At 38.6% G+C, this 27,893-nt stretch overlaps 2 protein-coding genes across 5 annotated transcripts; one reads left to right on the forward strand and one right to left on the reverse strand.

Moving 5' to 3' along the window:
• Positions 1–27,866, forward strand: LOC108097960 (blood vessel epicardial substance). Of its 4 annotated transcripts, XM_017200572.2 has the most exons (8): positions 1–585; positions 5,987–7,170; positions 21,287–21,444; positions 21,512–21,614; positions 21,677–21,826; positions 21,922–22,063; positions 25,724–25,756; positions 26,390–27,866. In XM_017200572.2, exons 2-8 carry the CDS (start codon positions 6,595–6,597, stop codon positions 26,452–26,454), a joined length of 1,227 nt encoding a protein of 408 aa, XP_017056061.1. In that variant the 5' UTR covers positions 1–585; positions 5,987–6,594; the 3' UTR covers positions 26,455–27,866. The 4 variants fall into 4 exon arrangements, with proteins under 4 accessions (XP_017056061.1, XP_017056060.1, XP_017056058.1 ...); XM_017200571.2 differs by lacking the exons at positions 25,724–25,756; positions 26,390–27,866 and adding an exon at positions 22,769–24,610 and having other exon boundaries at positions 7–585; XM_017200569.2 differs by lacking the exons at positions 25,724–25,756; positions 26,390–27,866 and adding an exon at positions 22,766–24,610 and having other exon boundaries at positions 196–585.
• LOC108097959 lies at positions 7,652–12,655 on the reverse strand. Its single transcript, XM_017200567.2, has 3 exons — positions 11,692–12,655; positions 9,009–9,250; positions 7,652–8,710 (listed from the first exon to the last, which is right to left on the reverse strand). Exons 1-3 carry the CDS (start codon positions 12,297–12,299, stop codon positions 8,262–8,264), a joined length of 1,299 nt encoding a protein of 432 aa, XP_017056056.1. The 5' UTR covers positions 12,300–12,655; the 3' UTR covers positions 7,652–8,261.
• Positions 27,867–27,893: the final 27 nt, after the last annotated feature.

A 27,893-nucleotide genomic window follows, 5' to 3' on the forward strand; every position in this document is an offset into this window, starting at 1 on the left:
TTTCGCTCTCCGGGAGAGCGAGAGCAAGCCTACGCAAATGAACGCAGAGAAAAACTTATTTCAGCCCCCGCACAGTGGGACCGAAAGCAAGCTAACTAAAAGTTTAAATAAGTTGAAATAAATAGATCGAAGTTAAATAAATACCCTAATATAAAATGGAAAACAACTTGAAAACTTTCATGAGTTTTAAGGGTTTTTAAAAGAAAATAATTTAAACAAAGCTTGAATTAAACTGGTACATAAACGCATTTAGTTTGACTACTGTTCACCGCAAAATTCGTTTTCGTTGTGGGAGAGCGAAAGAGAGAATTGCTGCCTCTCGCGAGAGCGCGATAATCGTTTATATTGCCATATATTTCCCATATAAAAGCACCGCTGCTTCGTGTTTTCGTTGCGTTTTTACAAAAATCTCGAACAAAATATGACAAAAAAACATCGGATAAATCGCCGGGCAGTAAAATCACGGTTTCCAGTAAAAAACTAATGATATTTATCAGATTTCCCAAATATATACTCATCGAAACGAAAGTCAATACCCCCCGAAAAAAAATCCAAGTCGGAGTAAATACAAGTTGACTTCTGCTGGTAAATAGACGAAAATTTTTTACTAAAAGCAAAAAAACATACTCACGTGTTTAATATTTAACAACAAATTCTTTTAAATCAAAGGCGCTTTTATCTGTGTGTGTGTTAGATTTGCTAGTTAAAATCTTACTTTTTTTTAGAGTGGCAGCTTTGTTATGTGCAATATACCTATATATGTATGTGTATATACACTTGCGGTGTTGCTAGATTTTTTAATTGAAGTCGCGCCAAAAGTAATTAAATAATAACAAATGAGAATGAGTGTGTGTGTAAAGTGCAGCAAGAATGGTGAAAAATCGAACCCCAACACGCTTTTAAAAATGCATGTGTTATGTATATGTATATATATTGAGATGTTTGTAATTGTGTGCGAGCGGGTGGTGGCAGCGACGCCGGCAGAAGCAGCGGTTGCAGTTGCCAGCACGCATCAAAGAAGAAGAAGAAGTACAAGGGGAAAAAGGAATAAAAGAAAAACAAAAGCAACAAACTCCAACTTCTGTAGCCTTTTCTTCTTTTCCTTGGCCCCCCACACACACCCCACACCCCATCCCACTCCATGTGGGGGTGTGGGTGTTTGCATTTGCATGGCATTTCTGGCATGCAACTCTTTCTGTGTGTGTGCGTGTGTATTTATGGAAGTTTGTGTGCCTAGGCGTGCAAAAGAGAGAAAAAATCAAAAAGCTGCAAAAATTGTATTATTTATTGCTTTCAAATTTTCGGAAAAAATTTGCATTACTTTATTCAACATCGGAAATGTAATATTAAGTTTAATTGGTCAAAAAATAAAGTAGACAGAAATAGAGCTGACTCTAAATATTTTCTATATAAATGTAGAGAAGGGTCTGATATGAGTTCCTTTCTAGTTTTTTAAGATAATATAATTTATAAATAGAAACCAAAATTTCAGCTGCTGTAGCCGAAATTATAGGATCTGAAGTATTTATAGCGGATGAAAAGGGATGGTTTGAAAGGCAAGAACGCTATGCAGCTGAATGCAAATTAATTTTAGAATTAATGTAAAGTAGAGCACATTAAATTGGCCCATTCAAAGTAAATGTTTACGCTGCCAAGTTGAAAGGTGCATAAGAAACATTTCCAGACGTCAAAGTCAGAGGATTTTATTTGAAGAATAGAAAACAGAATAATTTACATCAAGTAAATATTTACTCAAGAGAATTCCACTTTGAAATTACAAACCTATTTTACGGTTTAAAATAAATAATTTGAATTATTATTTCCTAATACTACCTTATTCATAAAGTTGGATAACGCCTGCTACTTGATATCGCATCTTTGAAATTGTTAAGATAAGATAAGTGACCTTGTGTGCAAAAAACTGAACAGTGGAAATTTTTTCTTATCAGTTATTGCCTCTAGATGAAAGTTGTGCCCCGACAGTTGATAATTGTTTTCCAAAATTGAAATTTTACTATCACTAATAGTTATGACACAGCCGAAAATTGAGTGAAGACCATCAATCTAGTAATCCATCAATTTTTATGCATGTATATTAAAACCAGTCATTTCGTAACCCATTTACATAGCCAATGAGTGATTAAGTGAGTTTTGTTTTGTATTTCAGATTTTATTTTACCGTTTTTTATGATCAAAAACGATGTAAAATTTAATATGGCATATAGGGCGGGACAACGTTGCATTCTCGTTATTGTTATTATTATTTTTGTTTACACGTGGGAAACGGAAATTGGCGAGTGAAAAACAGAAAAAAAGTTGCCGACGTTTCACTTTCGGCTTCCCAACGTCTGTAAAAGAAAATTACAAATAACAAAGAGAAATACTCGAGGACCCCTTTCAGAAATACTACCATCGTTGTGTATTTTACGCAATTATTTCTTGTAATTAAACCTTTACGACGCTTACGGCTTTAATGTCTGATCTTCTCTTTTTTCCTCTGTTTTTCTTCCCCCTCTATCGACGGTTCCATTTCCAATTGTTGCCATACAAGTTCCGCTTCCAATTGGATTACGACCATAATTTGTCTGCGGGCCAAATACCAATTAGAATCGGGCAAGACATGGAACTCTGCGGGTCGCTTTTAACTTCTTATCGATTTCGGAATACCCTTGAATGAACCGGCTTTAATTGAAAACACCCAATCTTTTATGTTTTCGGAAAATTCAATGCTGGCAGATTGAGTCCCCTTTATTTGTTAATCCTGATAAGATGTTAAACATTAAATTTTCCCAATCGAAAACATGAAATTCTTAAAGCGGGTTTTAACAAGAAATCCCATACTTTTAAAGAAACCCTTTTTAAGATCGGAAACAGAAACCGCATCCTATCGTTTAGGGATCGGTAACGTTGCCAGTAATATCCGGTCGATTTGTGGGTAAATGCAAATAAAGACATACTGTCTATATGTAATAGCTATATGTGATATCTCATTAGATGACCCCCCTCGACGATTTTACGATGATTGCGAGTGAGCAAACATCAATTGCTGGACAAAGGCAATCGATGACTTCGATACGAAATTACCACGAACAAAAAATAAAGGGAATAAAAGATGGGGAAACCGAGAGGGACACTATATCGCCCATTAACCCGCAACTTTTCCAATATTGTCACTGGCCATTGACATGGCATCCATGCCCAGTCCGTTCAACCCACCCTTTTTTCACCTATTTTCACCCAGCGACTTTTCCCTTTCTTCTGGTAATTATCAGCCACAACTTATTGGCATTTTCGCATTAAAAGTTTCCCAGTCTGCTTTTCTACTTTCCCAGTTTTTCCATTGTTCTGTTTCCAGTTTTTTCTTTTAAGCAAAACTGTTTTACAAGCATGGGTTAAAAAAATGTTTTTGTGCCGACAAATACTCTTGGAATGTGCTTAAAACTTTTGGAGTTCTGCGAGTTTTTTTTTTGGTTTTCTTTATTATTTATTATTTTTTAATCTTAATTTATTTAGGAAATTGAATTTTGTGTTTTAAAAAGGGCATCCCACAGTTGGTTAAACTTTCATTCTTAATTCTTATTTATGGTTTTCTTGTACTACATATTGTATTATTTTTTTTTTTGTCTTCGCCTCTCACCCCAATATTTTTTTTTTTAGTTTTTTGGCTTGCTTCGTTCGCGTTGTACCCAATTTACTTTTTGGTTATGGACTTTAATTTCTGGTCTTTTAAGCGAAGTCGCGCTTAGTTGTATTTGCATTTGTTTGTTTTTTGTTTTTCGTGTAGTGTGTGTTTTTCAAGGCAACAAAACGATGACTTCATCTTCTCTGCCCACAGTTTTGTTGTTGCTGCACACTGTGTGCGTGCGTTGGTGTGGGTATACCCTTTATAGAGGGTATTTATAATTTTTGAATTTCGCCGCGCTTAGAGAAAGCATTTCCGACCCTTTCAACCCATTAAGAAACCCATAATTGGTGGTAATAGTTAGAAATTATCGGCGTTGTTTTAATTGTTGGAAACATATTTTCCGTTCCCTCCCCTTTAATATATTAATTGTACATTGTAAACTATTTTCGAATGTGTATCGAAGAACTGTGTCTCGTCAAAAACAAGAGAAATTCGATTAACAACTGACGACTATAATTTTTAATTATCATATGAAAGATGGGTTGTAAAACTAGTTTTAGGGGCAAAATGATTTGCCTGACACAAGTTTATATTCTCTTTTAATTCTTGTGGAGTATCTTCTTTTAGGGGGTTAATATTCGTTGCGTTTCCCAGGGTATCTCCGATTTGTATTTACATCGGGCTTCGTTATGTTGCACACCCCCAAAAGTTTTGGTGATAATGATGAGGAAGTGTTGGCCTTGTTTGTTTTTGTATCTGATGTGTGTCACTTGCCACTATCATCATCATTATTATCATTATTAACCACACGCAGAAGACATTGTTGCAGTGCAGCCAATATGCAAAGTGTTGAGTAATCGTCAATATATTCGACATCACTTCTGCATCATCATCATTATCATCATCAGACTGTCTGTCAACGGTTGGCTGACCGCTTTCAATAATCGCACTGAGGAAAAATTCTTAAAATATCTGTTCAGCAGTTCCAACACAATATCAATTTTTCATTATCTCTTTGAGTGCCATAGAATTTAGCTGAGAATATAAAATTAGCATGATGTTTGGTAAGGTAAATTTACTTGTATCTTGTATCTTTTTTCTCTGTGTATTGGCGACCACGAACTTTGCGACATCAAATTGATTATTTTGATGCCCTTCTTTGTCGCTCTTTTACCCTGCGTTTCTCCCTTTTCCTTTCACGCTATCTTTCCCACTCGTTGGCTCTGTTTTATTATTCATGTCCAGGCCGGAAATGTTTCGTTTTCCAGTCGCACTCACCAGACCAACCCCAACACTGTAAAATATACAGAGACCACAGGCCATATAGACCATACCCTCACCCACTTTTGGCCACTTTCCCACTATTTCTTGTTATTTTCCTTTTCCTTTTTGTTTTATTTTTTTGTTTTTGTGGCTGTTCTCTATTGGGGTCAGCAAACAAAACTCGCACCCGTTGTTTGCTTTGTTCTATATGTGTATATATTCTCTGGAGAGTTTTGACCAAGTTTCGTTGGCCTGGTCGGAGTCGGGAACAGGTTGTGCGGATCTCTATCGCTCAAAACAACAAAAAGCTGCAGATAGTCTTGGGTTCCGTGAATTTCTGTGGATTTTCGTATGATTTATTTCGGATTACCGTGGTTTTGTGTAGATTTTTGTATGATATAGGTGTGTGCTTGGAATTTCCGTGAATTAATGCGGACTTCTGGTGGCGTTGATCTGCAGATACGAACAGAGGAGGTCACTGGAGTACTAGATGTTGTCTGGGGAGCAATACATTTTCCATTCATAACCGAAACAAGCTACGGTTAGTCAGCCGAGTTCAATATCCAACATTTGTTATTTTATAAACGACACATTTCCCTTTATTCCGATGACTAACTTTAATTTTCACATAATTATTGTCATTAATCAGTCGTAATGAATTCGACTGGGAAATGTAATGCTTGAGCAATGCAGTTATGGGATATCGAGTAAGCACTTCACAAATATCAATCACAATAAACAGTTGGCATTCGGTGACCCACTTTCGAGTTTCAGAGCTAAGTTGACAAACAATGTGTTTATTATTGAGAAACTAGGCGGAAAATAATAATTGGCATATAGCTTAGCCCGAAGTAACAACCAATAGTATATTTAAGTATGGCAATTTCCTAACGGAGAAGCGGCTTGTTTACTGCGATCGTTGAGAATGAGAACATTTGCTAGCACATGGAAATGTTCCCAAAGGGTTTTAAATGCATTGCAATGTTGAATAATTTATAAACGCATTGCGAATGTTAATTGCCTCCCATTTGATTGCGTATTTCTAATGCAGTATGAATTTTATATTGACTTTGGTTTGGTGTTTTATTTTTCTTTTAGCAGCTGCCTAAAAGATGCAACAATGTGACAGGCGGCAGCAGCAGCAATATTGCCAGGTGCAACATCAGCGGATTATCCGGCAGCGGCAACAAAAATTACTACAGGAGCATCAAGCATAATATTAAAAAACAGCAGCAGCAATGAAAAAAGTTTAAAAGGCAGCAAATCCTATTACAGCAATATATTGATGAGCAGCTAAAGCCACAACCGAAACAGTTAAACCATAATAATTTAATTGAATTTAATTTTATACTAGCGAGCTTAAAAGCCAAGCACAAAAATTCACAGAAGGGGCAGCAGCAATAACCAAAACACCACAGAAATAAACAAAAATTCAGAGTTAAAGACGAAATACGAACAATTCGTTTACGCTTCAAAAACAGAGGAAAACCATTGATTTTAAGCGAGGACAGCAACCTATCGGATACACGAACCCAAGGATTGAACAGCGGTTTAGCAGAAGGAAAGCTTAGAGATCAGGCTGAGGAGAGCGACAGACTGAAACGAAGGCAGATAAGGGAGGAGCAGGAGGATCAGGCGGATCAGCGGGAGGAGCAGGATCATCAGGATCACTGGAAGGATCATCGGGATCAACAGGGATCGGCGGAATGCCCAGCACGGCGGGCAGTGCAGCGGGCGTTGGAATGGGCGCTCTAATCAATAGTGCCGGCAGCAGTGCCAGTGGTGCCATGGGCATCGGCCTGGGTGGAGCAGCGGCGGCCGGAGCAGCAGGAGCAGCAGCTGGACCAGGTGCTGGAGCGGCTGTCTCCGGTGGAGCAGAGGCCTCCGCCGGTACCTTGATCGCCCAGAGCACGGCGGGAACGAGCGCCGCCAGCAGCGGTACGATCACCTGGGACAACAACGGCACCCTGCGATCGATCAATCCCGGCGACTGGTCCATCGAACAGTGCCTCGGTTGGCAGCAGCCGCATCCGCTCTACTTTCAGCTCGGCTGGGCCTTCCTCTTCCTGGCCTTCCTGGCGCCCCACGGTCCGTACGGATCGCTCTGGATGCGGGCCATGCTGCTCATCGGCTGCCTGATGATGGGCATGCACGGCTATCTGGTGGCCTGCACACCGGACGTGGTCCTCTGGTCCGGAATGGGACTGTTCGTCAACTTCATCTATCTCGTCGTGGTGCTCTGCCGGCTGAGACCCGTGCGATTCGAGCAGGAAATCGAGGCGGTAAGTGATTTTGAATCATATCTTAAAGTCCATAAATTTAGGTATCCAATTTTAGAAACAATATATTTAAAATGAAAGCTATTTCAAATGGAAAGAATAATAAACTTTCATAAGTTCTTACTGGTTTTATTATAGATCAAAAACGTTTCACTGAATTTCAAAACCAAACAGAATAACAAAAAATATCCGAAATGTAATTAAGTTATACTGTTATTAAATCCCTCTGCAAACGCAAAATAATTTATTTCTGTCGACAAAATCAATCAGCCGAAAAGTAGGCAATCCATGCAATGCCACTTAATTCAAGTAAATTGATTTCCTGACAGCAAAATTACCCCTACTTATTTGAAATTGGCAACCCAATTAAAGAGCCGCAAGTAAAACAATGATATTAATTGTACACATTGACTTTGATTGAATATTTTTATTGATTTAATTTGTTTTTCTTTTTAGTTTTTTTTTTGCCTTTTGGTTTTTGACTTTTTTGGTTTTTTGTTTTGCTTTCTTTTGTTGTTGTTTTTCTTTTTGTTTTAATATAAATCATATTCACTTAAAAAAATCTGCACTTAAAACAGAGAAAAACATAGTTTTCGATGGATTAATAAATAACAGAATATAATGAAATTTGCGTGCTTCCGCTCGAAAAAAAACAGTATAATTAATTATCAATAGGCTATTAATTAATAACTCTGTGTAAATTATTGGCTATAGACTATGGGCTAAATGTGTGCTGTGGTTTGCGTGTGTGTGTGTGTGTGTGAGGGGGTGGTGTTCAGTTATTCTGGGAGGCGGGCTGAGTTTATCACAGGAAATCAGATTAAAAGGTCGCAGAAAACGTGGCGTCCTCGGGAGAAATTAAATATTTGTTGTTTTTGTTTCTGTATGTGTTTGTGTGTGTGAGGAGGGGGCGGAGGGAGAAATTTAAAGCTGGGTTTGAGCCAGCCCAAAAAAACAAATCAATGGTTCAATAAACAATACAAGATTTGAGACAATTATCGAACATTGAAATACGTTGCGAATGTGGCGATGGAGATGATGTGGTGCATGTGGTGGAATCCCTTAAACTATAAATTCTTCACTCCGGGCTTGCCTTAGCTAAGGCGTATTTTCGATGCCAGAAAATACAACTGCAGGCAGGTGGTCAGCATGACCGTCATATTGCCAATGGCGATGGTCATGTGGATGCGCCGGAATCCCTTGTGGATGCGCTGATAGTGCGGGCAGTCGACGAGGTCGCCTTGGACGAGGCTGCCCACCTCCTGACCGCTGCCGATCGCATCCTCGATTCTGTACTTCTCGTGCATCAATTGCAGCATCGGCGGAACCAGATACAGACGCACCACCACCTCAATGGCCGCCGCCAGGGCCAGCGATCCCATCTGAATGCCCGCCGATGTCGTCCATCCACTCAGAAAGTACTTGGCATACACCACCAGCATCGTCAGACTGAGCATGGCGTTCAGGGCGAAGTATCGTGGGAACAGGATCTGCTGGCACTGCCCGAAAACGTGGCGGGGCAGGGAGAAATACAGCGAGAGACCTGCAAGGACATGCCATCAAATGGAATAGATTAGTAATCATATAGATTTCGGGGGACTCCACAAAATGTAATTACGATTTTCGGATGAAGAAACTAGTCGATCGCAGATGAAATGCATATGTGGTCAATCAATTGTTAAGCGTCAATCCATGGATTTTGAACTATGATTATTAATTTTCAGAAGCAGCAGAGATTCTTTTAACATTCAATGTTCTTTAAGTGATTCTTTAAAGCTTTATGGTATATGTATGTATAATCCGTGAAGATCGCTTTGATCCTGGTATTTAAGGACACCTACCCGAGACAAACGTCATCCATATCTGCGACCCAAAGTGGGTGGCAAAGGCGCCCAGAAAGACCAAGGCCGCCAGAACGCCACCCGTTGTTCTCGTCGATGTTGCAGTTGTTGCTGCGTCTTCTGTTGCTGCTGTTACTGTTGTTGTCGTTGGGTCGATGAGGTCGCGTCCCACAGTCATCAGCACAAAGGCCAATATGCAAACGGCTATCAAGTGTGCTGGTTGTGTTGTACGCGTCAGAATTCTGCAATAAATTAGAAAAGTGATCGATAAGTAAATGGCAATCGTCGATAAATTAAAATAAATGATTTCCTTATCGAAAAAATCAAATGTTAATTAAAAAGCTTTCGAAGCAAGAACCCTAAAATGATCATAAAGTATCCCCACAATATTGATCACACCGAATCAAATTCGATTTCGATTGTTTTATATAAAAATCACATAAATCAAAGTTTATCGTCTAATATATGGACGTAATTGAAAAGCAATCGATGGTTCAAACTCCAAGAGATCTACCCGCCTGATCCGCGGGCAGAAGAGGTTTGATTATGGGGGTATTACGTACCCACGTGGCCCTCATGTCTGATTAGATTTGAAATGCGCCGATCTTTTGCACCGACTGCGATCGTGCGAATTCTCCGCCCCTTCGTTCCCCCTCTCTTAATTTCGGTGTCTCTTTCGTTTCGTGTCTACGCATTTGTGGGGTCTCCCTCCCCCCACCTGCCATTTTGCATATCCGTCCGTCTGTTACGATTTTTATGTCTTTTTTGCACACTTTTTCGCCGTTCGTTTTTTTTTTTTTTTTGTCGTTCGGCGAATAGAGTAAAGTGGCGTACGTGCGAAAACGCATGCAACCAAATATTGTATATTTTTGCCGCCCCCCCATTATTCCCCTCTCTGTTGCTCTCGTGGAGACCAAAACTAAAAGCCAGAAATTGGCGATCTTTAGAAGGCATATAAAACAAAAGAGCGTGGATAATGCAATTGCACTTGGGGCGAATTCAGGCGAATCAGCTGGCGACCAGCTGATAAAATGATAAAACTTGACGAACGCAGCTGATTTATGGACAAAAGAGAACGAGAGAGAAAGAAAGCGGGTACAGTTCAGAAAAATAGAACTAGAACAATTTTAGCATTGCAGAGACTAATAAAATAATTTGTGTATAAAATTAATGTGTATTACCTTTAAAAATTATTGTAGATAAAAAGAACCAATTTTAAAAAAATATATTATTATTTTTATAATGTATCTTTTCTTTTGTGAACGCTACTGTACGTCTACGAAAGTTTCTCCCACATGACGTAGGACCCGATCGCACTTTGGACTCCAGCAGGTGGTTGTTGATCGGGCGTAAGAGCGAGATAGCACACGGTGCCGAATGATTCAAAAGGGGATCTTAGGGAACTCTATTGATTCGCCAATTGCCGTCATAGCGGCCCACTGTGATCGTAAGATAACGAACGGACGCAGACACACCCCCTTGCCCCCCAGAGGGATCACTTATCGCTTGACATTGAGTCAGCATTACGGTCAAGGCGAATATCACTTGATCGTATTTTTAGATTCGCAAACTTATGGTTAGTAATGCTACCCTAATGACCCAATTTTCGTGAATCACCTAAAGAATTGGGGTCTCCATTACGTAAGGTCATGAATATTGTTAGGGGCTTATATTATATTATATATTTCTCATAGCTTCGGAATTTTAATTATTTGGGGTTCCACTGTAACGATTGATATCGTGCAGGTCACGAGTTTGGCGTCTGCTGCCAGCCATTATCATTGGGGTGCTAATAGTCCTTATGATAGCGGGTCGATTGCCAAATTGTTATGGTTGAATTTCGCTATTCGGCAAGCAAATTGCATTGGCTAATCAAAAATCAGTTAGGAACTTTTATATATTTTTTGGATAATCATTTCCAGACCAAGTTTTTCACGTTTTGTTTTATAGAGGAATGCCTTTAAGTTCTAGGGTCCGTTGTTTGCATAACGGTTTTGTGGACTAGACAGCAGGCACACTGCAGACGGTGGAAAAATTATACGATTCGTTGTTGTATTTGCATTTATAAATATCAATATAGAGGCGTGATCAACATGATTTTCAGCCGTGACAATGAACTGATAAGAGCTGATAGTGCCACCAGCATTGAGGGTTTCCCTGTCACCTGATGAAATTATGGCTATTTAATAGAGAGGCGTGCTATATATAATCCATAGATCGCTAAAGAATGTGGGAACTATCAACCGTCTGTATATTGTAAATAGCTACCTCGAATTTTTTGTTGTAAATTGTAAATAAATTTTTAAAGCTTATAATAAAACATTTTTAAGTAGACAAGCTTTAGGGATATAATTATTTTCTCGCGTTAAGAAAAACCTATAACTAAGGGAAGGCTCCTTAAAATTAATTGGTTTTTTCACTTTGTTAGGAAGGGAAATAACTAAATAACTTATCATTTTAGGTCATAAATTGTAATAAAATTACCTTTATGTGGCCCTATTAGTCGAAAAACTAACAATTACAAAATTTTGAGAACTTTATTTTAAGTTAATTAGGATTAGGTGTTTTTTTGGGAAACATTAAAGTTTAGAAAAAACTTGATCTTTACAGTTTCTAACTGGAAACTTGGGGATGTTTTTGGAAGTGATAGTTAATGAAAACTAGGCTCGAAAGGAAAACTCACGTGTAAAGCTGGCTGGCCTGCAGCTGGGCAACCAGGCAGGTGATTCGCTCAGACACCTGCCGCGTCATCTGGGTGCCAATGGCCAGGGCGTCATCCATCGATGGCTCCATGGAGCTAAGTTTTCGCTGCTGTTGGGCCTTCAAGGCGGCAGCGGCGGCCAGAGGCTCCTCCTCCTGAAGTTCCATCTCTTTGAGCATTTGCTGCTGCTGCTCCTGCTGCAGTTTGCGAAAGCGTGGGCAGAACTGGAGGAGACTACTCCTGGATGTGGTGGATATTGTGGTGGCGGTGCTGCTGCTGCTGCTGCTGCCCCTTGGAGTAGGAGTCTCCACAGTTGGCGGGGACTTAATGGTCTCGGTAACACCGCTATCCTCGCTTTCGCTCCCAGTTGAGGTTGAGTAATCGCAACTGCTGCTGCTTAGCTCGAGGTCCTCCAGGAATTGCTGCTCGCGGTGTTCCTGGAGATTCTTCTGCCTCTGCTGCTCCTTTCTCTCGCGCTTTTTCAGGGTGTTCTTGACACTCCTCACCGCCTTCGATGGCATTCCACAGGCCATATAGCGTTCGATCTGCTGCTCGTTGTTTTTCTCCACGATCCCTGAATTGTGGCACATCTTTGCATTGGTTTCTTTAGCTGCCTTTTGTGAAATGGAAACCTTCTTGATTTGATTTTTTTCCTCTGTTTTTTTTTTTTGGCACTCTTCTTTGTCTCGCTTCGCACAGCAAAAAAATTTGGATGAATTTATTTTTTTGGGGTTACTTGATTTGCGTGGTTAACTTTGCGCTTTATTTTATTTTGGGGGATTACTTTTTTACACCGCGTTTTCGGGTTGGGTTGTTGGGTTGCTTGGCTTTGATTTTGGTCTGGGGTTGGGTTAATTTTTGGGGTTGGTTATTTTTTGATTCCGGGGGGACCAAGTGCGACACGCGGCGCGTTGAGGTGTGCGATTTTGAATGGGAAGTCGGCGCTGGCATAAGGTTTTATATATACCGCCGACAACGCCAGTTCTTGCGCCGACGTCGCTGCTTCCGCTGCTCTCTTCGGAGAACGCTCCACTCTCTTCGCTCTTCGGGATCCACTTTTTGCACTCGGATCGAATCCGAATCGAATCGAAACGGGGGGGCTGATGCAACAGTGGGCCCAAATGGCATTCCGGTATTCCAGTTCACCATGATCGGGTTGTTTTCTATTTACGAGAGTGCATACGACAAGGATAGATTTATATGTCATATGGTGGTATAAATATGGATTGAATTAAAAAACAAAAGATAAGACGGCAATAGGTGTCCATCAAAACAAACCTTTATTTTTACATTAAAGGCAATTGACGTTAAACCGACTACACTTGGAAAGTACTATTTACTGCGAAATGATAAGATAAATCAATTGATTTACGTCTAAAAAGATGGATTTGCATCAACAAACACAAAAGATTTTAAATTCAATTTTAGCAGTACATTTATATTGTACAAATAATATGTTTGTTAATTACTGTTTTTGATTAAGGTAACTGACTGAAGCCCACTGTATGCGATGCTTTTAAAGGAGATTATCACAGAAGAGCAAACAAATGGAAATATGTAGTAAAATAATTGGAGGCTGGGTCGCTGCAGAAGTTCTCTTAAATGAATCCGAATAGTTAAGAGAGAACTGTCGCCTTATCAACGCAGAGGTTCAATTAACGGCGGCTGTCACGCTGCAATCGTTTGGCATTATGCCTCCTTATAAGCACCTGACAAATGGGCGCCACATGTGAATAGTTTTCGGGCTAACCTTCATTCGGCCCTTTCCTTTCTCCATCACCCCCCTCCCCCCGACATTGCTTAAAACTTTCCAACAATGTTGCGAGCAAAATTTTTGGAATTCTCTATAATGCACATGGCGTTAATTTGCTCCGACGTCACCAGCGATCGAGCAATCCCCGTTCTATATTCTTTTGGATCTACGAATTCTGGCTTAAAGAGAATGAGTCGTCCGCCTAAATTCGGGGAATGGATTCCGATCACTGACGTTGAATCCCAGCGGGAAAAAACCTGTGGAAAATATGCTATTTTCCAGTGGTTTCTTCATACAAGCGGAATGTGGAAAATCCCCTTTACCCCTTACAAATCTGCCGTCTCTCCTTTCAAAATACACGGGGGTGACACACAAAAGTAAGGGGTAAAGGGAAAAATCCAGTGGACCTAAAGCTGCTGAATGCAGGGCAAAATCCACTGGATTTTTCCCTTACCGCTGAACAAAAACCTCCTTCTTTCGGTAAAAACCCACCCCCGAAATCGGTCCGAAATCGTCTATCCCTTCCCTACGCCTGCTAAAAGAAGTAGATTTTCATCTATCCCTACCCCTACGCCTGCTAAAAGAAGGAGGTTTTCCAGTCAAATAAAAACCTACTTCTCACTTTCCCGCTGGGATGGTTCGTTCTTTTTCCGATTCAGAGAAACTCCCTAACGGATATTTAATACTTATGTGTCTGGGAAATATCCATTACCTGTTCGGGGGGAAAAATTTTCAAAAAAACACAGATTCCATGGGTATAGGAATTTATCTGCATGATTAAACCTGAGAGTTTTCTGATAATTGGTTTTATTTTTAACACTTGAAAATAATTATTAATATGAAATGCTATTCAAAGAATTTAAAACTTGTCATTTCACAATCAACAGAACTTGTTTAATATTTTGATATTATTGGAAAGAACCTCACAGCAAATTGCACTCAATATCGCTGAATCTAAATTTAATAAGTCCGATAGGAAATGCTAATGATAAGGATCGGCTGGGTGAATCACTTAGTGATTCAGAGGGCTCGTCGAGGATCAAAGAGTGACCAGATCGGCTCAAAGTTCCCACCAGAAACTGACCATTTCTTTCGATCTGCCAGATCGATCTTTCACCCACGCGTAATGCGCAAAAAATGAAAGCACATGCAAACGTGCTGGCAAAAAATAGAATAAACAAAAAGATTAGCTGGACGAATGGTTAGTTGATTAAGGGGCACAACTAGTGTGACGGCCTAAAAAAATGGTGATGTTTGGGAATTTTTATAAAAAAAACTACTTGATCAATTCTTTTCAAATTTTCAGAATATATTTATACATGTTTTAAGAATGTATAGTGAAATTTTTAAAGAAAAAAGTTAAATATTTTTTAAGTTATAGTCGATCTCCAACGGCGCTAAAAAAAAAAGTGCCTTAACTGCTGCAGTGATTCCGGCCCTCTCCGTGGACGAAATCAAAAAATGAAAAATTCTCGTGAAACTAGATAATATTTTTCATACCATGAACTACGATAAAAAAAAATATCAAAAAATGACAAAATGGCAGCGTTTAAAAAAAAAAAATCGAATTTTAACCAAAATTTCGGTCGTTTTTTGCCTGCCAAAATTCGATTTTTGATCGGATCAAAAAACCGATAGTTCATGGTACGTAGAACTATATAAAGAACATGTAAAAAAAATTTGGTAGTGATAGGATCATTAGTTTTTGAGTTATCACTGCAGCAAATTCGGAAAATGCTGTTTCGAGAAAAACGCGTTTAAAGATAAAATGATCGCTTGCACTGCTATGAGAGCGGCTGCTCTTAAAATTGCTATAACTCAAAAACTATTTGAGATATCGATTTTAAATTTTAATATGTTATTTTTAAAGGTGTAATCCACCGAAATATGAAAAAAAAATTTTTTGATTTTTTTAAAACTTCACACTAGTTGTGCCCCTTAAACCGGCTGGCCAAGGCTAATCATGGCCAATCAGCGGACTCTGGCATTATCCCCGTCCACCCCATTTCCCCGGATATATGTACATATATCCGCGGACCCTGCGATTCTTGAATGCCACGATGAGTGGGCAAGAAATCACGATCAATGTCACGATGTCCAGCCAAACTAGGTGACCAAATGCGGAATTAATGTCATTATTTGTATGCACCTTAAGGAGGCGATCGGCCAAAACGTTATTCTCGATCGGAGAGATCTACGTCCGGCCAAACATAACGCAACTGAATGAAGTGGATGGGATTTCTCGGCGGGACCGCAATTAGATAATGAGCAGTTTGTGGGCAAAGCCATCGATCGGCGATCGGCGATCGGCGTGATCAGCAATGCCAGGAATCGTATATAGAAAGCACTCTCCATGTACATCTTATTGATTCGAGGAGATCCCCTTGTCATGTGGCGCACGTTCCTCGAGTTGGCGGCCCCAAAAAAAATTGTTAATGAATGAATCTTGAAGTCGAAATTCTTCAAATGGCAGTCAATCGATCAATCAGTCTGCGAACAAATGCACCTATAGAAAATTATTGGGGAAATGTTTGTAAAGCTCAAAGGTTGCTAAGCAAAACAAAATTGAACCAAGATATTATTCAATGAAGGAGTCTATCGCTGGATTTTGTAATACGTAAAGTATTTTCAATTAAGCCATTAATCATTTTTAAAGTACATAATCTCCAAAGTCCCCACGATCTTCCTCACAAAAGTTTTATTGACATTGTATTACAACAACCGCAAATAGGCATATAATTTGGTCAATACAATATTTTGTACACAGACAGTTATAAATCAATTATTTCATTGGTTAATTATAAGTCAAAAGCAACGATTAAGTAAAACTATTCATAGAACGTTGTTGGCATTAACTGCATTTTAATTTATTTGGCACACTTTGTTGTGGTGAATAATATAATAGGGTAATAAATTAATACAAAAACGGATTAATTGAATTTTAACCATAAATTAATAGCTTTCACCACGTGGCCAAGGTACAATTAAAGTTAATAATAATTAAGTTTTACAAATAGGGCTAAATAAAAATAATTAAATGTTAGAACATTTAATTGGATTTCATTGAACTTAAACATAAACAGCAATAAAATGATGATTTTAAGCAATATAAAACTAATATGTTTATGATGAGTAATCAATTGATATGAAATTCTTTCATTCATTTACATTTGTTGAAGAGCACGAAGATGTTAAAAGGTTTTCAGGCGTTGCCTTATCTTGTTTTTCGTTGAGTATTTGGACTTTCAGGTTTGCTATTATAGTTTTAGCTGTTGTAATTTTTTATGGTCTAATACAATGGACTGGATGGTACGTGGTCCAAGTCTGGTTTGTTATTACTAAGTTGGCGCCATGGCAAATGGCACCTTATTTCTCCTCAAATGCGGACGTGCCGGCCGGCTTTCGCGTCAAATGGGCCAACAAATGTGGATGTGGATAAAAGGGGTATATGGATTGGCGAGGGGAGACGATAGATTGTGGGGGACACTCAGCGATGTTTTCTTCTTCTTCTTCACCCACCACCTGACGCACACGAAAAATTGTTTGAGGAGAGCTGATGAAAGACGTCTGCGTCAGCATCAGCATCAGCATCAGCATCAGCTGTCCATTGTGGCATTGATCCAACAGCGAGGCAACAGAGTCAAATATTTTCATTTTCCACGACATCCATACCCAACCCACCAACCCACTCCACCCATTTCCCGCCCCCAGAGAACCGCCCCCCTTTTTTCACACCCACCCACGCGCCTTCGCTCAATCATTGTCCGAATCGCGGCGTAATCCCTTCATCGGAAAAGTACAAAAACAGCGAGCCACGTGAGCGGACTTAGTGGGTGCAGATATATAGGTTATGTCTACTGTCTGACCGACCGACACGCCCACCGCCTCCTGGCGGGAGTCACATGAGTCACCTAAATCACCTGGACAAACAAGACGTAGATTGTTGACAACTCGATTAGCACTTGAGTGCCTAAAAAGTATGCAATTTGGAGGTCAAACAAAACCAAAAATATTTGCCAGTTGAAAAAACTTTAAAAATCCTTGAATATTTCTGTTTATGCAAATTCTTAATAGTTGTGTACGTGATTGAATAACACATTGTTTTTCCAGAAGCTTATCATACCTCGAACTAGGGTATTCATATTTCAAGAGCGGTCGAAAATGCCCAATTTTGGTATTTCACCATTTGCTTAACGGTTTTCGCGAATGATAAGCGTTCTCTCTTGAGAGAGAAAACTCAATTGCAGTTTAGCTTCCGTTATCAATGTGAAATTGTTGTTGACGACAGCAATAGGTTTTGTTTACAAGCGTGTTTTGTTCGCACAAGTCCGTCGTGTGCACTGATCGACATTTACTTGTATTAATTTTATTTTTTTTTACGACCCACTGTTGCCGACCAACATTCATTTTCTGGATCCCTCTCTTAAACGTACAAATTAAAAGAGAAACTCTCTCTCTTTGGCCGGCGGGCTTATCACAAAAGCAACAGGTTCAATGGCTCTTGAATGCTTTTTTTTCGCACCGATCTTCATCGATCTCTCACTTCTCCGCTCTCTCTCTATGATCTATATGCGTATTTGGGCAGGTCAGTTAGGAGCAAATAAGAAGCGGAAAAAGACATAAAACAGAGGTAATAAAAATCGCCGATCGAGTAAGGAAATAATTAAACCCGATCAGTGATAATTAAACCGCATAAGTGGTCTCCCATAATGGATCGATCGTCAACTGTGGCATGCACCAGGAGAATTCTTTGCAATTAAGTGATTATTCTCCTCTTAGCAGTGATCTTTGACTGGGTGGGCAGATTATGACTTCCACAAGATTTTTCCATTCGTCTATCAATTAAACATTTATAAAGTTGCTCAACAGAAAAAATGGGAATAGTGGAAAAATAAAAGACAGGAATGGCACAAGTATTATAGGATTAAAGTCGTAGAACCACTGATATTAATATCAGAATCCATTATCTTTTTGGCAATTATTTAAAAAGTCAAAAGTTTATGTTAAATTGCTTATTTAAAATTGCCATTTATCTTCCAGAAAAGGTATCCTTGAGCCAATTACATTTATTCATGACCTCAGGCTCAGCAAACCTTTTTTGCAATCACTTTTGGCTCTTCCTCGGGTTTTATCTGATCCGATCGGCTTCAGAGATTGCCCAAAGTAGAGTAGAGCATTATCTCTGGCCGACGATCTCTCGCAAATTGCTCTGTTTCGGTTTTTTAATATATAGTTTTTTTGTGAAATTCTTTCGCTTTCATTGATTTCAATTTGCAAATTGCGAGCGACACAACGGAATTGTGCTTTGTTTCCCACAGCAAAGGAATAACGACCCCATCCCCGTTCCCAGTTCCCGGGTTCCCATTCGATGGCAGTCCATCATGTATATGTGGCGGTTCAGCCGGCAGTTCATCATCGTCAAGAGCCGCTAATCTGCCGTATCTGTATCTCTACACACAACGTAATTTATACACTAATGTTCCAAAATGTTTAATATTCCAAGAACGATCTCAAAAGCCTGTAAGCATATCAGCAAAATGCCATTAAATTTATAATACTTTGTTGTTCGGTTGACTTACCATTGTTAAGATTTCCTATAGGTAAGCCATAGGGAACTTCGATCCCTTTTTAAAAAAGCTTTTTTTTTGCTTGCCGAACAGCTGATCCTCTGAGCAAATTGGCATTCCGATGGAATTGATGATATTTTTTGTCGGTGTATCGGTATCTGTGGCTGCGACTCTTTCTTCTCACTGCCTCTGTGAATTTTGTTTTTATTTATAATGCTTTTTTTTCGTGGCTCTCTGAGCTGCGCTTGGTGGCTCAGTGGTTTAGTGGCTCTGTGGAGAGTGGCCTACGTGACTCGGGAATCCGCGGCAATGTCCGTCGACCGACTGGCAACCGGCGACTGTTGCAAATCGAAACAATTCACTGGATCTGCTGGATCCGCCACAAAACCAGCCCCGGATCACAATTTGTCCGCCGCCCGGCAAGCCCCTTGATTATGTTATTTATTTATTTAGCCATGCTCGTTTAATGTTTACAACAAAAAACAAAAAAAAAAAAAAAAACAACAAAAAAACGATGAAATCCCATCAAAACCAAACCTCATTCGGCCCGATGGGAAAGTCCTTTGTCTTTAGTCGACTAACTAAGCCTCTACAAAAATATCACTTTAAATTTTGTTAAAAGTATAGACTCTAGAAGAGCAATCATGGGTCACTACTCTGTAAACCTTCAAAACTTGGAAAATTTTGACATGAAGTGGGGTCAATAAATCGACCTTTGCCAAAATGAAAAATTTAAGCGCAATTTGTTTTATAATTTGATCACAAACGTTTAAAAGCTACGTCAAAATCGGATTTAAATTGGTGGATTTATGGGCTCTGAAAGTTCAGTTGTGGGTCATATTTCATAAAGCAGAATTAAAGAACGTGTATACCCCAAAATTAGGGTAGCGGAAAATGAAAACTGCTAACGTTTTATGCGGCTCAACGCAATGTGATCGCCTTCGATGTGATCGTTGGTGTTGGTGTTGCTGTTGTTGGTGTTGCTCTTGCTGTTGTTGGTGTTGCAGTTGTTGCAGTTGTTGCAGCTGTTGTGGTTGTCGTTGTTGCTACTGCCCCAATCTATAGACGACCCCCTGGGGAGCCGGGAGGAGGTGGGGGGCTTTTGCTTGCCTGTTTTAGCGGCTGCGTCAGCAAAACACACATTATTTTTGCATGGCAACAACTTTGTTGTCGCTTGGTTATTGCCACCACGAGTCTTACATTTTGGCCATGTGATCGCGGTCTTGGCTTTTCGGCTTTTGAGGGGGTGCGGAGGGTGGCCCCAGCGAATGCCCCAAAAAAACTGGTCGCAAAATTATCTTCTTGGTGGCCTACAGCTCATCCACGCCCACGCTAGTTGAAGACATTGAAAAAATTATTTTGAATCAAGTCTATATGCCTTATTTTATAAATGTTTTTATTGGTTTTAAAAAATTTCTTTTTTGATAAAAAAATAATCATTAGAAATGATTATTTTATTTATTGTGTGGCCCTAATAAAAATAAGAACAGATAAACAGGTGGAAAACGGGGGCGTGCTTTTGTTATACTTGACGCAATGCAAAGTAGTTAACACTCTCGATCAGCGATAATATTTGCCCATTTCTGTTGTTTGTTTGGTTGTTTGTTTGTTTGTCCAGCGTTGAGTGTAACGTCTACTTGGCAACAGAGATTTGTTAAGCGATTGAACTCCATGGGAATCGTTTGCCCGAGAATCTTGTGAGTTTCCGATACTCTGTATCGTATATTTGCTTATCCAATTTATTTCATTGGGCACACAGACTTGTAAATTATGCGCAAATAAACTTGATATTGGATATGTTCACCAGGTAGAACTCAATGATCGGACTGAAAGTATTGTCTTTCAGGGGAAGAAGAGTAGAAGCTGATAAGTTTTTTTTTGTGGTGTCAATATTGCAGATTTTATAAAGCTTCTAACCCATTAAAGCCATTCAAGCTATTTATAGACCAATAACATTTTGATTTTCCATTCGTTATATATTTTTAACTATCTGTAAACATTCATTGTGTAAACGATTTGAAGTGCATTTAATTCCCTTGGATGGGCGAACAAACACAGAGGCATTAAGTGATTAATAAGAAATGGGTCATTAGCTAGGAACGGAAGTTAAGCAATCGTACATTCACCCTTGATAAACACGCTATCGTATACAATAGATACATTTAATTTGTGGAGTGCGAATAAATATATATTTAATCGATCTATAGCTGTCACAATTATCATTAACTTTATGCCCCTTTGTGGACTGCATTTGCAGGTTTACCTGGCACTTTTCCAGCCGCTGCACGTGACGCGCCATCAGTTCAAAAAGGTGCTCAACTGCATGAAGGTGATACGCGCCCTGAAATACCAGGAAGTCTATGCCCAGGAGAAGGTCACCAAGGTGGACAGCCTCTCGTTGGTGCTGAGTGGCAAGTGAGTGTGGCTAAAAGGGAATTTCCGCATATCTGATGGATAGTAATAATGGTCGCTTTATCTGCAGATTGGTGGTGTCGCAGCATCAGCGAGCGCTGCACATTGTGTTTCCCCATCAGTTCCTAGACTCGCCGGAATGGTTTGGCGTCTCGACCGACGACTACTTTCAGGTAAGTTTGCACATCCTCTACTCACTTTTCCAACTTATATACTAATTTGTATATTTCATCAGGTCTCCATTATGGCCATGGAGGAGTCGCGAGTGCTGATCTGGCATCGCGACAAGCTCAAATTGTCAATTATGGCCGAGCCCTTCTTGCAGACCGTCTTCGATCACATTCTCGGCCGGGATGTGGTCAAGAAGCTGATGCAGGTCACCCAGGTCTGTAAAGTTCAATCGAATCAATCAATTTCTATCTCGCAAATGGAATTTTAAACACGTAATTTAATCATTAAAACGATTTTTATTGTTTTTAGGTGAGCGAATCGATAGCCAGCAATGGCTTCCTGCCATCGGGAGGATATGCTGAGGATGCGGAGGACAAGCCCATGTTGATACTCAAGAAGAGTGTGGATGTGGGCCACGGACTGACGGCCCTGATCAACCGGCAGCTACAGGGTGAGTGACCCCTGACCCGCCCTTCTTTCTCTACTATCTATGTACACCCTACCTACCTAATTTCGTACAGTGGCGGTTAACAAAATATGTAGTAACACCCTGGCACAAGCAATTTTTGTCACGTTTTTCAACAAAGTTAAATTGGGTTAACTTTAGGATCTATCAATAAACTACAACATTTCTGGTTTCATATTAATTAAAAAAAAATATTAATTACCTTATTGAAAATACCTACATATTTGTATGTCGAAAAAGCACATCAAGATTTGGATTTACATGTTCAAATTTGTTTCCGTTTTAAGGCTCTGTAAATAGCAAAGTAATCAAAAATAATAATTTGGAGATTGTATTTGGTTGAAAACCAAATAACCTCTTATCAATTAAACGAAGAATTCGTCAAGTTATTTAACCGCTGCTGTGGTTAGCTCTTCCCTATGCTTTCATTAAACTTCTTAGTGTTTGGGGTTTTTGGTTTCTTCACCTTTGACCTTTGTGTGCCACTCCCCCTTGTCTCTATCTCTCCCAGTTTGCACGCTTTCTGCATGGCCAAGAAACCTAACATTGTTTGAGTTAAACCCGTAATATAGTTTAATTAACATATTGATTTTTGATTTTTATTGTATTTTTGAGAATTTTCTGTGCATTTTTGATTTTTGGTTTCGTTTTCTTTTTACCTTTTCTACGCCAAAACTCTAATTTTAGAAGAGCATGTTCCTTTACTTGGTCGCACGTACAAACAACAACAACTACTGCAACAACAACTAGAACAACAACAACAACAACAACAATCCGTACAAGAGGCAACAACAAGCGCCAACAACATCGAGCAAAGTGCAATCTGAAATTATGCAACCGCCCGCTCCTGCTCAACTTGCCACGAAAAATCAGAGCACTCCTCCGTCCCTTCACCTTTGACCTGCACAACAACAACAACAACAACTAGAACAACACCCACACAAGCAGACAATATCATCAGTCATCAGTCATCAGTCAAGTCATTAATCACAAGCAAGCAAAGCAGCAAGACAACAAAAGTCAACACCACGATCATCCAAGAAGGAGCTGTCGAAGAGATCTGGAAACTATCCATCTTAATCCGCATCTTGAACCCCATATATACTACCATCATCTCATATCTAGCATAGCAACTAGCACTAGCTGAACAAACACATCTAACACATCTAATCGTTCTAATAGCCAACTTTGTATCACCCAGAAACCTAAACAAACAGCCAGCCTTTTCAGTTTTTGTGTAAACTTTTCGTCTTGGGCAACCTAAACTTTCCATCCAGCGGAAATCTACTTCAAATCAGTGTTGCCAGGTCAAGGTCTAAAAAAAATAACCTAAATCCCAATCATATATTAGCTAGCTTATGTAATTTCATTTCAATAATTCTATCCACTAAAAAACCTCAAAACATTTTAAGGCTGCGAAATCTAACCGAAAACTTATCAACTTGGCAACACTATTCAAAATTATTCCATATGTACCCCGGATCCTTGGCAAAAAACTAACGTTAGCTGTAGTCAAACCAGTTGTAGATGTTATTTATTTTGACTGATCATGGTTGTATGTTGAGTTGTAGTCAAACAAGACACCTGATTGCTCATGAATTAGTTTTAGTTTGAGTGGGTTTCTCGATTGAACACGATTAACCAAGGTTTAATTCTATGATTACTTGATTATGGTTTTCGATTTGAAATTAATTTTAGTGTTATTTTCTCATAATTGTTTATATTAAAAAGATTTATAATTGATTAAAAATTGAAAATATATTTAATGTGAGGACAATTAACGCGATCTGTTGATCAAAGATTTATGGTTAGCCACGAGCAAATGCTATATTATTATTTAAACTTGTTGTTATTGTTAAGCAAACAAAAAGTATAGGTTTACAGATTTTTTTTTAAATTGAGTAATGAGTATTTGATGACTTCTGACATGATTGTAATCATAATGAATGGCAAGGGAACTGGTTTGATCAACAGCACTTGAGTTTCAGTTACAGATTTAAGATCTCAAGATCGATCGATCTAGTGACAGGCGATAAATTAACTTTTCCGCTGGTGCAAAAGTTTTCTTGGCTTAATTTGATTAAATTGATTTGATACCGCTTGGCATTTAATGGAATTTTACTGTGCTGGCACATCCATCAATTCGCTAAATCTTCCATTAACACATTATTTTTTTTGTACTTCCATATGCATATGTTTTTTTTTTTCGTTGATTTGTTGATTGATTTGCATACAAATTGAGCTTGAAGAAAGCGTGAAAACTAATTAGAATTAATATCGAATAATATTTGATAATGTTAAGCAATACATAGCCTAAGTCGTTGTACATACACTATATACATCTACATACATATATATATATGTATATATATATATATATACATATTTTCTGTACATAACCCCAATTGTCCATAAATCCGAGAACCCCTAATCCAATGCTCCCCCAAGAAAGTGTAATAAACAAAAGGAATCAATGTGAATGTAAACAAGCCAAAAACGAAAGCTAATAAAAAAAAACACATATAATACCAATATGATGTATTCGAGATTAGAACACTAAATTGTTCGGGAGGCGATTTTTGTTTCTAAGAGCGTTCGGCCATTTGACATCATTAATGGCATTGATTTGTTTTTTTATTTTAACTCGCATTATTTGGCCTGCCGCCACGAGGAAAAACAAAACAATATTTGTTATTTAATTAAACAATTTGGCTGTTGTCGCGATCGCCGCGTGTTGATTGCGATCGTTTTTGTATAGGGTATGTTTTTTTTTTTTTTAGCAGGGCATGCCTTGATCGAACGGCTTTGCAAACAACAATAAACAAAAAAAAAAGGGAAACAAAGTAGCAGCATGCCCATAAGCTTACACACAAAGTGCAGCCGACAGCAGTATGCACATGCCACGCCCCTCCGCCCGGTCACGCCCCCTGCCCGCTCACTTCCGCCCATTTGCAATACCCGTTTAAAGGCGACGAACGAAACGCGTATTGAATTGCAGTCAAAAGAAGGAATTGTTAAGTGTTGTAACTGCTTTCGAATAGAAAACTAAATATGGGTTAATAAAGTGCTTAATTTTAAAAACAAAGAAAACTTTTTTTTTATTTTGTCATTTAGGAAGGTATTAGGAATTAAGTATTTGCTGTTTTAATTTTACTTCGCAGTGCAAAAGTAAACTTGGAACCTAAAAATACTCATCATTTGATTAGAGAGTCTGAAAATAGCGTTCGGCTTTTTTTAGATGCCGAGCGTTACCTGTTCTAGTTTTGAGATAGCGTATATATTAACTAGTAAAATATTTAATTACGTGGTGGAGTTATCACAAAATCTTTTTGATAGTTCTCCCTTGTATTGTTTCTGTGTGTTACAAATGTTACATATAAATATATGTGCCTGATTTTCCACCCCCTTTTATGCTAATCACGTTCTACTGATTTCTCACCAACAACGACAAAAGTTATATATCTACGTTTGATTTGTGATGAAATTTATGTATTTGATTTTCTATTTTTTCGGTGACTATAATTTTGTTGTATGTCTAACGTAAACGTTCCAAACCAAAACTTCATCATAAACGTTAATCAACAACAACAAAACTACAACAACAACACCTACAATCAAAACCAACAACAACAACCACGAAAACAGCCCTGCCCAGGATATCGAAGTACTACGATTGCGGTAAGTTGAAAGTCCTAAATGGAAATGGATCTTGAGTCTCGGAAACCGAGACCTCAAAAGCCCTTGCAGACCGATGATGTCTAGGAATTTGCTTGAATTGCTGGTCCGTTTAAAACTTAAAACCGAGAAAATAAATTTGTAGATTTAAAATCACTTTTAAATGAGCATAAAAGTATGCTCTTAAATACAGAAATACATTTATAAAACTGAGAGATAAATATATTTATTTTATGGTCCGACCTTACGAGTGTTCCAATCATAAAAATTCTATCTGCAAGGGTCTAGAGTCTAGAGTCTAGAAACAACGACAACAGCTCACTGCGTATGTATGCTAGTCTGTGTGTGTCCCCGTCTCTTTCTCTGTCTATACAGCTATCTCGCTCTCTCTCTCAGTCGGTGTTTAAATTTCTGTAGTGTGATCGTTCCGTGTGCCTGCTTTTAGATTTGTGCATGCAAAACTTTTAAATTGTTTTCCATATTCTAGGATACATTTAGCAATTTGTTTTTATAGAGTGTTTGTTAAAGTTGGGAATTTTAGCCTTTGCCCTTCTTCATATCATTTAAACCCTTTTAGACTAATGTTTTAAACATTCCTCTTTGTTCTCTTTCGATTTTTCTACATTTATCTTATAGCTGGGGATCCTAACTCTTGGCGCCTTGGAAGGATCGACGAAACGGACCACGAAACGGCGGTTTGAGAGGGATCGAGACGGAATGTTTAGACTTGTGTTTTTGAGTATTATTAGATGTATATTTTAGGCAATACTGAGGAACGAAAACGGCGTAAAAAGAAACAGAAAGGATCTAACGAAACCAAATGCCATGAGTCGTTATACAGAATTATTTATATTTACTATACGGAGATAATAGCAACATGATTAAGGGTATTCCTTTTTCTCATATGTGGAAATTATTTTAGGATGATTTGCGTTTTCAAAAAAAAAAAAAAAACAATTTTAGGGTCACATTGAAGCCAAAATTGTTAAGTATTACATTCGGCATGGTCAAGTTTTATTGGTTTTTTTTTACAAAGAGCTAGCTTTATTTAATTTGAAAGTTTTCAACGCCACATGAGAAGGATACCGCAGAAAGTGAATGAAAATATATATATACACAAATTATATATTAATTAAATCTAGTCTAGTTGCAAATTGTATTACGCTATAACTATGGATTAGACGAACGACGAAACAAAACGCGAATTAGAAGGAGAACAACTGAAGTGAAATGTTTATTAATTAAATGAAGAAAAAATGTATTTTTTTATTACCCTAAAGTTAAGTGATTACAAGTGAAAAAAAACGCAAAAATCGTTGAGTGTGCAATATACTGGTATAAATACACGATATGTACATGAATATATAGTAGTTAACGAAATAACGTGTTTGTGGCTACTCCCGTTAGATGCAAGGCAAGAAAACATTCCATCGTTATTTCAACCTATTAAAACCGATAGCAGTCATTACAAATTTGACATACAGTTCCCGCCTGAATTGTCACCTCAAACATTACCACTTCCTGTTTAAAAAAGAGGCAGAGTTCGTTTACTTTTCCCATATATATTTGATAGACCCCGTTGATTTTGTGTCTTTGCCTCAAGTTGTGCATGTGCATCAATCAAAAGTTAAATAACTTGAAGTCCCGAAAATGAACGTTGTTGAACCCTAAACATTAGCTAGGTAGAAATAAAACACAATCCAACATAACAAAAAAGTGAGCGCCTGCAAAAGAAAAACTTAATTAAATGCAAAATGCGAAATATAATACACTCGACCTGGCTAAAACTTTAAACCCCAATCAGCCACCGCCCAAGGAGGTTTCAAGCTGATATTCCCCACTAATTAGAATCGTTGCCATTATGCGTAGAGCAGGAATTTGGTTTCACACCCACAGAACTTCGCCCCTAATTGCAACGCATTGTATTGTATCGATCCCAACGTTTGTCTCATGTATGCTAATGGTCAGAGAGACAGATTCCCAGATCCACATAGATCATACACTAACTACAACCAAACCAAACAGAACTAAACAAAACCAAAACAAATAGTTCAATGTATTTCGTACCTTTGAGCATAATTAAAAATAAAGTAAACTGGAAATGAAATAAAAACGAAGAAGAAATTGTTAATATTTAGAA

Source organism: Drosophila ficusphila, unplaced genomic scaffold (genome assembly GCF_018152265.1).
Source record: "Drosophila ficusphila isolate 14025-0441.05 unplaced genomic scaffold, ASM1815226v1 contig_197, whole genome shotgun sequence".
NCBI classification, from domain to species: domain Eukaryota; kingdom Metazoa; phylum Arthropoda; class Insecta; order Diptera; family Drosophilidae; genus Drosophila; species Drosophila ficusphila.

Coding starts and splice junctions, on each gene's coding strand:
- LOC108097959 (XM_017200567.2), bottom strand. CDS start 12,299: ATGTGCCACAATTCAGGGATCGTGGAGAAAAACAACGAGCAGCAGATC. Junction 9,251..11,691: donor CAGGCCAGCCAGCTTTACAC/GTGAGTTTTCCT, acceptor AATTTATTGCAG/AATTCTGACGCGTACAACAC. Junction 8,711..9,008: donor ATGGATGACGTTTGTCTCGG/GTAGGTGTCCTT, acceptor ATGTCCTTGCAG/GTCTCTCGCTGTATTTCTCC.
- LOC108097960 (XM_017200569.2), top strand. CDS start 6,595: ATGCCCAGCACGGCGGGCAGTGCAGCGGGCGTTGGAATGGGCGCTCTA. Junction 21,615..21,676: donor CGACCGACGACTACTTTCAG/GTAAGTTTGCAC, acceptor ATATTTCATCAG/GTCTCCATTATGGCCATGGA. Junction 22,064..22,765: donor GATCAACCGGCAGCTACAGG/GTGAGTGACCCC, acceptor CTCTAATTTTAG/AAGAGCATGTTCCTTTACTT.